The following is a 12,523-nucleotide window of genomic DNA, read 5'->3' as shown; positions in this document are numbered from 1 at the left end:
ATATATACGCAATGACTTATCTTGCTCTCGTGTTCTTGAACTCGATTCTTCTGAATTCTCTACACTCTGGCTTCGGCTTTCCTGTCATTCTCTGACTAAATATATCTGTGCTGTTTACTTATCTCCTAATTCTACTGACTATCAAAAATTCTTCAACTATCTTACTTCTACGATGGAACACATTCTATCCATTTCTCCTTTCTCTGAAATCTCCATTCTAGGAGATTTCAATGTTCACCACCACCTTTGGCTCTCCTCTCCTTTCACTGATCCACCTGGTGAACAAGCCTACATCTTTTCTATCCTTAATGACCTAGAGCAGTTTGTACAGCACCCTACCCATATCCCCGACTGCCTTGGAGAGAGGTCCAACATACTTGACCTCTTCCTCACAACTAATCCTTCTGCTTACTCTGTTAATCTTTTCTCTCCGTTGGGCTCCTCCGATCACAACCTTATCAACTTAACCTGTCCTATCACTCCGGTACGGCCTGTGGACCCTCCAAGGAAACGTCATCTGTGGCATTTTGGAGCCGCGGACTGGGAGGCCCTCAGGCAGTACTTCTTTGATTTTCCCTGGAATGATTATTGCTTCCATGGCCGTGAGCCATCTGAGTGTGCCTCGCGCATTACGGAGGTTATTCTCTCGGGCATGGAAGCATACATTCCTTTCTCATATCCTTTGACTAACGCAAGAAAGCCTTGGTTTAATCACGCTTGTTCTAATGCTGTCCACAACAAGGAGAGGGCCTACAAAAGGTACCGGAGCCAACCCATCCCTGAATCACATCATCTTTACGTTTCTGCCCGGAATCATGTTAAGTCTGTTCTTCACTCTGCTAAAAATAATTTCATCCGTACTAAATGCTCTCAACTCTCCAACTCGAATTCGTCTCGCTCCTTCTGGCACCTTGCCAAAAACCTTTCTAACAACTTTACCTCTTCATCCTTCCCTCCTCTTTTCTAAACTCTGATGGTTCTATAGCTATTTCTTTTACTGATAAAGCAGATCTCTTCGCGCAGACTTTCTCCTCCAATTCCACCTTAGACGATTCCAGTGCTGTTCCTCCATCACTTCCCTCCCCTCTGACTTCCTCATGGCTGACATTAAGATTTCTTCAGCTGATGTATTTTCTGCCATCACTGGCCTCAGTACTAACAAGGCATATGGCCCTAATGGGGTCCCTCCTGTTGCCATTGTACTTGACATCTTAAAGGCTTTCGATCGAGTCTGGCATAAATCTTTAATTTCCAAACTGCCCTCCTACGGTTTCTATCCTTCTATCTGTGCCTTCATCGCTAGCTTCCTTTCTGGTCATTCTATAGCTGCTGTTGTAGAAGGCCATCGTTCTTCTCCTAGATCTATCAACAGTGGTGTTCCTCAGGCCTCTGTCCTATCACCAACTCTCTTCCTTTTATTCATCAATGATCTTCTAAGGTGTACATCTAACCCTATCCACTCATACGCTGATGACTTCACCCTTCACCTTTCCATTCGGTTTCCGCAACGCCCATCTCAACAGTTATTTCAACAAACAAGGGATGAGGCTATGGCACACCTAATGTCTGACTTGGCTCGTATCTCTGATTGGGGTAAAAATAATATGGTTGTTTTTAATGCATCTAAGACTCAGTTCTTACACCTATCAACCCGACAAAATCTTCCACAGGTATACCCACTAATGTTTAACCCCTAAAACGCGGCTGTGTACAGTCGATCCCCCCCGAGTGGCGGGGTTGTATCGCGGTCTGAGTACCTGTAGGAAAATATTCGCCAAAAATCAGAGATTAACCCTAGAACATTATACTTGGTGTGGCAGATAGTACTTACATTCAGCTTTCTCCAGAGACAGGTGTTGAGCCTTCGTGGACTACCCAAGGACTTGTGGAGACTTGCAAAGTTGGGTAACCAAATCTTCACTTTCACACCTCCAGCAACCCGGTTTCCCCTCTACCACAGCCTCATTCTGTCACAGTAAACTTTATACTACAACGTAAAGGTAGTTAGGAATCCGTATTTGTACAATAAGCACTGAAAATAAGGCTAAAATCAACGGAGCGTACGGCCGACATGCACTGTGGCAGCGGTCTTCCCGTCACTCAACAAACATTTCCATTTTCACAGCTAAAAACAGGTATACTACATTATTTTCAATCATATTACTTCCCAAAAGATCACCACGGCGCGCTTTTTATTCTGCCTTACGTCCGCCACTTTATTCTCGTTCCTGTCGGCCGCTTGCACTGACTGGGAAGAGCTAGAACTCGCCATAATCTCACTTTGAAAGCCTGCAGTAAACTGACGCTAAACAGAGGCAAACCATGAGAAAAAAAGCTAGTGTTACAACTGGGGAAACAAGCGTTTCCTAGTAGCATAAACTGCTTGTGAGAGGAGATTGCAGATTTACAGTTCTGAGCGCTCAGAGCGCTGCCATGTATCACAGCCAGGCTGGCCGGGCTGTGGTGGGGGGGGGACGGGGGGAAAACGCGATATTTGGCAACAACTGAGGTCAGTAGTACAAAGGTAAAGTATGCTAGTTGTAGCTAGAGGGTGGTGGTACTGATAGACAATACCAGCTGGAGCCTGCTTGCCCGCGGTTATTCAAAATGTACTCAAATCGCAAACGCGATGATCCGCCGTCCTGTCCTTTGGGCCGACCGTCGCAAATGCGACGATCCGCGTTTAAGGGGTTAATAATATTCAGCTTAATCCTGCATCATCCTTGAACATGCTTGGGGTTTCATTTACTCGGGACTTATCTTGGAAAGATCATTTTACATCTCTTGTAAAATCTGCTTCCAAGAGATTGGGTGTGCTAAGCCGACTCCGCTCTTTCTTTACCCCTGCACAATTGTTGACTCTATACAGAGGTTTTATCCGCCCCTGTGTGGAGTACAACTCTCGAGTGGGGAGGCTCCCCACATACAGCTCTTCTCAATAGGGTGGAGTCAAAGGCTTTTTGTCTCATTAACTCTCCTCCTCTTACTGACTCCCTTCAACCTCTGTCTCTTCGTCGCACTGTTGCATCTTAATCTCTTTTCTATCGCTACCTTAATGGTCACTGCTCCTCTGAACTGTCTGCTTGCATTCCTCCACCTCTACGACGGGCGTGTAGCACCCGTCTGGCAGCAAACTCTCATCCCTTTTCTGTCCAACTCTGTAATGCAAGAGTTAACCGTTACTCCCAGTCTTTCATTTATGCAACAGGTCAACTCTGGAACTGTCTCCCTCTGTCTGTATTTCCTGCTGCCTATGATCTTCAGTCTTTCAAAAGCAGTGTGTCCAGGGATCTCAAAATGATTGGATCTTGAATTTGGCTCTCTACTGTATTTTGTTTTTCTCTTGGAGGGAACTGTTACTGCTGGCTCATGGCCTTTGGTTCCTTCTTCCTCGCATAAAAAAAAAAAAAAAAAAAAGCCCAAGGACCAAACTCTGGAACTGCTGACTCCAAACTTTCCCTGTTCCAAAATTCCTCATTCAGCATCCAGTTATCCTGTAATGCTCTCCCCAGACATCTTTGATATCCTCACTGTTCACAACTAACTTTCCTTCAGTATTCTTCACACACTGCTCACCTATGACATCCCTGTTTTCCATATTCATCTGATATGCCACCATAAATACCATATTCTTCCTTTCAGTGCTATTTATGTTGTACAGTAAAAGTCTCTGAAAATCAGATTTTCCCCTGTATACCTCTTTTGTATCCCTATGCTTGTCAGCCAAGTACAGTATTCCTCTTTGTTCCCACCGCTTTTCCATTCTTGGAAAAGCCTTCTTTTCTCCTTAACTGCAGTTTCTACACCCTCATCCCACCACCAAGTTACACTTATGTCTTGGGGGGGGGGGGCCTTGCTCATCAACACACTGAATCAATGGCTGTCAGGATATTTTTTCTTGAGAACTCTGTACTGTTTATTAACAGTTCTGTCAACAGCTCTGTCCAGTCACCATTCTGCTCATCTCACTATAGAAGACATTTCTTACTGCTTGGTTTTTAAGCTTTCATATTTACCTCCTAGATGCATATGTCCTCTTCTTCACCACCCACTTTTCAAGCACCATGTCACATATCAGTAACTTGTGTTGATGCACATACTCTTCGTTCCTAGTATCTTTAACATCCTTCACCAACCTTCTGTCAGCCCTCCTGACAAGGAAATAATCAGTTTAGCTACTCTTACCCCAGACTCCTATGTAATCAGCCTGCTCTCTCTTTTTCCAATATGTGTGTTGCACACTGTCATGTTGATTACTTCCCCAAATTCAAGTATCCTTTCCCTTTCTGCATTCCTTATACCATATAAGCATCCCCCTAGTACCCCTCGATATCCTTGAGTTGCTTCACCCACATGACCATTTAAATTTCCACCAAAAACTAAAGTCTCATCATCCCCCATACCACCAACCACACATATCAAGACATCTCAGAATCTATCTTTTTCTTCATCATCGAAACCAGCCTGTGGAGCATGTGCTAATATAACTGAAATTGTAAGTTTACCAAACAGTTTCTTCCCTGCTATAATCCTTTCATTTACTCTCATTAGATTCATGCCTCATTCCACCCATCCCAGTCCCAGCTGAGAGGAAGGATGGGACTATCATATATTGGTGCTATGATGAGGAGGGGTAGATTGAGATGGCTTGGGCACGTTGAGAGGATGAGAAGATGACAGTTGGGTGTGGAGGGTGAGAGGTGGGAATGTTGAAGGTAGGATTGCAAGGGGCAGACCAAAGAAGACCTGGAATGAGGTCGTAGTTTGTGACGTCAGGGGTAAGGGACTGAATGGGGAGGCTGCCAGAAAACAAGCATTGAGCATAATGGAGAGCTGCCATTCGGTGACCATGGCTAATGCATGCAAGCATGTTGGAGCCTTATAATGGATATGATTCTACCTATTTTCCTCAGCCAGCACACCCACACCGCCATATCAGTCTACACTTCCCTGCCAATGTATCTCGTACCTACAGTCCTTCCCAGCAGTCATCCTAGCTGACCCTTCCCTGAATCTGGCTTCCTGTAAACAGCAGACATCCACCTACCTCCTACTCAGAGTCTCTACCACTTCCTCTGTTCTGCCTCACAAACCACCCACATTTCATGATGCCATTTTGAACCGCTTAGGTGATTTGATTCCTACAGGCTTGCAGTTGGTGCTTTTTCTTTTCATTTTTGTCATAAGTCGGGTAAGCAAAGGAGCGGATGGAACACAGACCCTGCCCACCCTCATGATCCCAAATCCAGGCATGGAATCAGGAACCCATAGCCCACAAGCCGTGGCCAGTAGCTGTGGCAATTGCCTTGGGGCACCCTGCCAGCACTGCTATAAGGATACTCCAAGCATGCCTTGACACTGTAACTGCTCAGCCATTATACACTCACTGATAGGGCAGCCTCCTTGTTTGCCACTCCTGGGTTTGGGCCTCTCTCCCTTGGGTGGAAGTAACAACCTGAGAACTGTAATACTCTGTACCCTCTGGCACAGATCTGAGACCCATCCCTTCCCAATCCCAAAACTGTGCTGATGGAACCTGTGCCATGGCTCCCCTTAGATTCACCAGTAGTTAGTGGGGGCAAAGCTTTCTGGCTGCCTGCCCTTGCTGGCATCAACCCCTGTGATGTAGTGGGGTATGTTGTGTGGTTACAAGCATGCAAGCACAGTGAGCGAAACGAACATGCATAGCAAAGAAATGTTTACATCCATCTAAGAAATGAACAGCCCGACATGACCTGGCCCGGCCCAACACAACATGGCCCCACCGCAGTGGTTTTCAGAGGCTAATAACTTTTCTACTATGTGAGATAGAGAAGAGATTCTTTCAGCAGGTAGTAGATGCATTCAGTAAATTTTGTTTTTAGCTATACACAGTAATCCCTGTACTGTAATATCCGGACGCCCATTTTCCGGACATCCCCAATAACCAGACATTTTCGTCCAGGGATCCAATATTCCCAAAATGGGCCAAAAACCCCAAAAAATTCGAAAAAAATCTGACTTTTTCCCGTCCGTAATTGAAAGTTGGCATGTGCGGCCCGGCCAGCTGTGTTCTGGTGCATTGTTCAGCTGATGTCAGCTAGAGCGCCCCTGCATCCTCCCCACTTACCGCCCGTCTCTTGTTGTGTGTGCACGCTCGTCGTCATGGCCGCCCACGTGCTCACTTTTGTGGTGGTGCCTTACCTGCTGCAGGCTCTCCTGCTGCTCTCGTGCCTCTCCTTCGTGTGTGTGATGATGGCCCCGCCACCTGAGAAGAAGAAGAGAGTGGTTCTGACTCTGGAGAAGAAGAGGGAGATATTGGACAAGGTGGATACGGGATGGTCTTCCTCACGCATCCTTCGTGAATTCAACCTTCCCCGATCTACTTTGTTTGATATCAAGAGATCCCATGACAAACACATGCAGTACATGGCTGACTTCTCATGGAAAAGCAAACGCAACGTGGAGAGGAAGGTGATGTATACTCCCAAGTATGCAGAAGTCGACTGCTCCACGTTGATTTGGTATCGACAGCAACGTGCTGCTGGCGTGATGGTGCGTGGCACGGAGCTGAAGGCTGCTGCTGAGAAGTTCGCAAGGGTTCACGACGCCCTAGACTTCAAGGCATCCGAAGGTTGGCTCTTCGTGTTCAAGTTATGACATGGCCTTACCAACAGTAAATCTCATGGCAAAGCTTTGGACCCAACGAGGATGGAGTATATGAGGTTTCGGCACAAGGTGAAGCACTTGTTCGACTCTCGGTCAAGTCTACAACGCTGACGAAACTGGCTTGTTCTGTCACTCTTTGCCTACGAACACTCTAGCCGAGGAGACGGAGAAGCGTGTACCTGGTCGCAAGCTCTGCAAGCAACGGATATCTGCTTTGCGTTGTGCCAATGCTAACGGCATGCACCAGCTCAAGCCCGTTATTGTTGGCTGTGCAAAGCAGCCTCAGTGTCTTCGTGGGGTGATGGATGTCCTTCCTGGCGTTTGGTACCATTCCTTGAAGGCATGGTTCACAGCCCAGATCTTCAAAGACTGGTTCCACCGCCATTTTGTCAAGGAGGTCATCCATTACCAGACGGAGAAACTGGGAATCCCACGTGACCAGGTAAAGGCCCTCCTTCTCCTCGACAATGCACCTCCCCACCCGTGCGACAAGGAGTTGGTGGCTGAGAATGGGCGCATTAGGTGCATGTTTCTGCCACCTAATACTACTGCTTTCATCCAACCAATGGACCAAGGAGTGATAGTGGCAACGAAGAGGCTGTAGTGACGGACGTTCCTGGACGAGGTGATGGTTGTTCTCGAGGACGAGGATGAGCGCAGGGAGTGACGGGACACACGAGGCCAGCGGACTTTGGAAAACCTTTGCCGCTACAACATCAAGTCTGCCATCTACAACTGGGCCAGTGCATGGAAGGAAATCCCTGTCAAGACTCTAGAAAATGGTTGGTTTCGTCTGCTTCTCGGAACAGACGTGGAGCATGATTTCCTAGGTTTTGACGTGGATGACTTCCATGCATGTCTACGTGCGCATGGGGACGATGTTGATGTGGACGAAGTGCGTGAGTGGTTGGATGATGACGAGGGTGATCCTGAGTATCAGACATTGTCTGATATTGAGATCGCATCTTCAGTTGCAGGTGTCAGTACCCAGCTTGAAGATTCTGACAAGGATGGCGACGATGATGCGGACTCCTCTCAGCGTGACACTACTCCAGCCATCCCCGTGCATTCCGGGAACACCTAGAGTTCGTTCTGGACTTCCTGGAGCACCCGGACTGCGACAGGGAGATGGGGCCCTTGGGACTTGTGGAGGAAGTGCGCGCTTTCAGGCAGCGCATCATTAATCGTCAAAATCGTCGTTCCTTGCGTCAATCAACCATTGACAGCTTTTTCAGGCCCGTGACCCCCGCTGTGCCCAGCCCTGGCTCCACTCCATTGCCTCCCCAAGATAGGCCCTCATGCTCCGAGCCACAGCCCAGCACATCAGGCACGGTGGAGTCACCACTCGACGTGAGTTTGCGCCTCTCTTCAGAGTCGTCTGCGGTGGGTACGCCATCACCACGACCCAGTGACGCACCCCTAGGTCACCTGCATGAGCTACTCTCAGACTCTGACAGTGATTAGACGCCTAGAACTTCTCCACTAGACGACACGGGAATTTACAGTGTTGTGCAGTGAAAAAAAACAGTGCATAGTGTTAAGGAATTTGAGTTCAGAGTGAAAAGACAAGGATTTAATTGACTTTCAATGTAATGTAAATTAACTAGAGTGTGTCATGTTTAGAAAATGGTTTTATGAGTGGAAAGACTTTAAGTGCAGAGTGCAACACTTATTTCATTAAGGTACAATGGAGCGCAAGTAAGACAAGAGTGCGCAGTGTTAAGAGAATGGAATTCTGAGTGCAAATGACTAAGGTCAGTACAAGACTTCATGAACAGTATACTGCAAGTGCTTCAGGAACTCCTTACTGTCAGGGTCTGAGAGGAGGCGGGTTATTCATCGACATGGCCAGGGACTTGCTGTAAGTACTGTACAAAAAATAACCTACAGTAATCATTAAACACTGCAGAATATTCTGACCCATTTTTGTGTAAGCAAACTCCTCCTTTTAACACCTTTATTCATTGCCGAAGCTACACTTGCATTAAGGGGCATGGTAAGGAGGATTAACTTTTGAAATACAGCGTAAAAATATAAATGGTTGGTGAACTAGTCGATGGAACGAATGCTAGCGTGTGTTTAAACAGGCGCCCATGTTGCGACCTAGCGTGATCCGAGACTAAACGAATGACGATCGTTTTCTGCGCCGATACTGAAAATTACTTTAGAATTACTTTCAGCATATTATTAGGGCTTATTATTTTTAAATTTTGTCCGAATTAACAGAAATCTGGATCAAAGGGGTCCGGATCAAAGAGGTTCTACTGTATTTGTATGTATGTATGTATGTATATACAGTATATATATATATATATATACAGTAACCTCTCAACTAACACGAGTTTAAAAAACTCTTTTTCGTTTTAACGCGAGCAAATATTTAAGGAGATATGTTTAACGTACAAGGGTTTCTCGATTTAATGTGACTTTACATGTATGTGATGGTTTCAGTTTAGCCGCGCTTGCCTTGGACAGTCCCGAGCTGCTAGGCCGTGTATGGGAGTTTATGTATAAATACAATTTTTTATTTGCCTGTTGCTTAAACTGGTTTTATTCGAACTATAATATTCGAAAATGATGTTTGGCCCCATTCTGAGCAAATTGGCTCATTTTCGGACAAAATTTGGCCAGGAAAGTGATGGCAGATCTACAAGTTGATGCTGTAGAGCAGAAAGAAGAAAACCACTCAGACCAAGATAGAGCAGTTCTTTATTAAGAAGACAGAAAACTTAAGGGAGTTATCTTCATCACCAGCCGCACGGGAGTCAGAGGAAGAGGAAGAGGAAGAGGAGGGATAGCAGAGTGAGGAGGGACAACAAATTTAGGGTGGGGAGCGGTGGGAGGTGGGGAAGCGGGGTGAGGAGAGACAGCAGCAGACGGCGAGTGATGCATAGATGAAGTGAGGCTGTGTGTTGTTATTGTTTGTAACCTACTTACTGTAATGAAAATGTTGCTTTTACTGTAGTGTTTTTATGACCTACTAATGCATTAATAATGTTGAGGAACTTTCACAATCCCATGAATGTAGCAGAATTGAAAGAAAATCCACGTAAAAAACGAAAACAGTATGTATTTTGGGAGAAGTAAACAACGCTTCGGCCCAACTAGGGCTCAAATGTTGTTTATTTCTCCCCAAATATACCGTTTTTGTTTTTTACATGGATTTTCTTTCAAATTAATATTGTTGCTTTTAAGTTTAGAGTAGCATAACTTCCCAAATGGGTAGACTTTCCCAGAGTCCAGGAACATAATCCCCAATATTACCATTGTTTCTTATGGGAAAATTATGTTTAAATAACGTATTTTTAACTAACGCGACCTCTCCAGGAACCTAACCCTTGCGTTATTTGAGAGGTTACTGTATATATATATATATATATATATATATATATATATATATATATATATATATTTATATGTATATAATTTTTACTCTAATCAATGTAATTACCCCCTCCTTTCTTTTTTCTGTTTCACTTCATCTCATCTTCAGTGATTCCTTTATTGCAGATGATTAAAATGAAGTGCTGTAAATTCGAAGCACACCCAGAATGAAAAGTTACAGATTAAATGTAGATTTTTTTTTTTTTTTTTTTTTTTTTTTTTTAAAGGCACCCCACCAGATTCAGCTGCTTTATGAATGATGATAGGCAAGGGTTTCCTGTCCTGGAGGTGCTTAATGTGGTGTAAGTTGGTCAGCTGCATTATTGCAATACAAAGGTTACCTCCACTACCCGCAGATTCTTCCCAAAGGTTTGGCAAAACATACCAATAATGCAATGGCCATACAAACAGTCAACTCCAATAATTACTTTGTGGCTTGTGCCATGTGTACTTGATGGTGATTGATTGGTGATTGATGGTGGTGATGATGACAGTGATGGCGATATGCTAGATTGCCTTCTAGAGGATACCTGGGAGGTTGTGAGGATGTGCAATTCTTTGAAAGAAATTGTTGGAAACTCTTTGGCTGGGAGAAGGGAACAATATACCCTAACTTACATTTATTTAATTCTCATGTTATTTGCAAATTTCACCATTTACACCTATTCTGGGAACAGTATATCTCTGCATGTTGAGATTTGACTATTAATGTATGCTTATCTATTATCATTTTCAGCTTCAGATTAGTTTGATTTCAGTTGACAGGCTATGACCTTTCTTAGTGTTAATCAAGAACATTAAAAATACTGTCCCATTATACAGTATATTTTTTTTGCTTGCAGTACCTGTTGAGCTGGACCCAAACCTTCCACAGGAGCTAGTCGCCAAGTTCTTCAACACTTCCTGTGAGCTTTGTAATGTGAAGGTGAGTCAAGTGAAGAGGTGTTTAGATGTGTCTGCTCCAGTAGGCACCTGACAGTCTAATAACTTGAGATTTAGGATGCTGTTAAAGGAGGGAGACTGTAATTTGTATAAAAGAAAAAAGAAAATGCAGTAGTATACTAGTGTGTGTGTGTGTGTGTGTGTGTGTGTGTGTGTGTGTGTGTGTGTATATGTATGTATTTACCTAGTTGTATTTACCAAGTTGTTGTATACATGAAATGAGCTGCACTCATGAGGTCCCGTCTCTGTTTCTTAATATCAAATTTTGCTTTAAACTTGTTTAAGTTTTTAGACTGAATGATCTCTTTTTCCAGGTTATTCCACAGGTCTATACATCTATAAGGAAAACTATATTTCTTGATATCCTTCCGGCAGCTTGGCTTCTTCAGTTTCATTCTGTGTCCGCTTGTTACTCTCTTATCCCATAAAAACAGATCTTCTCTGTCAATTTTTTCTACTCCCATCATGGTCCTGAACACTGCAATCATGTCGCCCCTCTCTCTCCCTGCCTATAAAACTTGTCTCTTTACACCACATTCCCTATTATCATCTGGAACTCATTTACCACATGATTACTTTTTCCTATAGGACAGTTTGTATGTACCATCTCCCATATGGACATCAACATCCTCTCATAATTTAGTCTCTACAAAGCACATAACATCAGGTTCATGAACCCTCAAGAAGTCATTGATTTCCAACCTAGCCGATAATAAACCATCAACATTAGTATATGCCACTTTCAAATTTTTGTTGTTGTTTTTTATACCCTCTTCTCTCCGTCGGTACCACTTCCTCAATTTCTGATCCATAACTCTCCAATAAAGCACTGTCTTCTCTACCTCTGTTCTCTGTTCGTTATTTGCCTTTGCCTCCTTTACTAACTCCATTATTTTAGCTCTTTCTTCCTCATTTGCATCTCTCCTTATCCAAACATTTTTTAACCCCTCTTTGTCTGATAATTTCCAAGTTCTATTGATGATTTCATTTACCATTACCTGGGACTTAAATTTTACCTACAATGGCCTCGCCCCTCATTCCTCATACTTTATTAAACTAAATACAGTAATCCCTCTAATGTCCGAACGCCCAATATCCGAACCCCACTAACCGAACATAATCGTCCCGGGATCCAATATTCCCAAAATGGTCCGAAAACCGCAAAAAAAAAAAAAAAAAAAAAAAAAAAAATTTCCCGCCTGTAATTTGAACTTGGCGCACGGGGTGCGGGACAGCTTTGTTGTAGCACGTCATTCCTCCGACGTCCGCTAGAGCGCCCCTGCATCCTCCCCACTTTCCGCCTGTCTTTCGTCGTAAGTGCACGCTCGTTGTCATGGCTGCCCACTTGCTCGCTTTTGTGGTGGTGCCTTACCTGCTGCAGGCACTCCTGCTGCTCTCATGCCTCTCCTTCATGTGTGTGATGATGGCCCCGCCGCCTGAGAAGAGGAAGAGAGTGGTGTTGACTCTGGAGAAGAAACGGGAGATATTGGAGAAAGTAGATGCGGGGTGGTCTTCTTCCCGCATCCTCCGCGAGTTCAACCTGGCCTGA

At 44.5% G+C, this 12,523-nt stretch overlaps 1 protein-coding gene across 1 annotated transcript in view; it reads left to right on the top strand.

The window, feature by feature from the left end:
* The window catches only part of LOC145400251 (zinc finger matrin-type protein 1-like), a 288,463-nt gene that overhangs the window by 60,699 nt on the left and 215,241 nt on the right, over positions 1–12,523 (top strand). Inside the window, exon 3 of the mRNA XM_080272765.1 lies at positions 10,875–10,957. Coding sequence (XP_080128891.1) covers positions 10,875–10,957 — 83 coding nt within the window. The remainder of the gene's footprint in view (positions 1–10,874; positions 10,958–12,523) is intronic.

The sequence above is a fragment of the Coenobita brevimanus genome, chromosome 51 (genome assembly GCF_032717465.1).
Source record: "Coenobita brevimanus isolate Jiangsu-jjx chromosome 51, ASM3271746v2, whole genome shotgun sequence".
In the NCBI taxonomy this organism is placed as follows: domain Eukaryota; kingdom Metazoa; phylum Arthropoda; class Malacostraca; order Decapoda; family Coenobitidae; genus Coenobita; species Coenobita brevimanus.
Note: the sequence above shows the minus strand (reverse complement) of the source record. Positions and strands in the feature narration are given on the sequence as shown.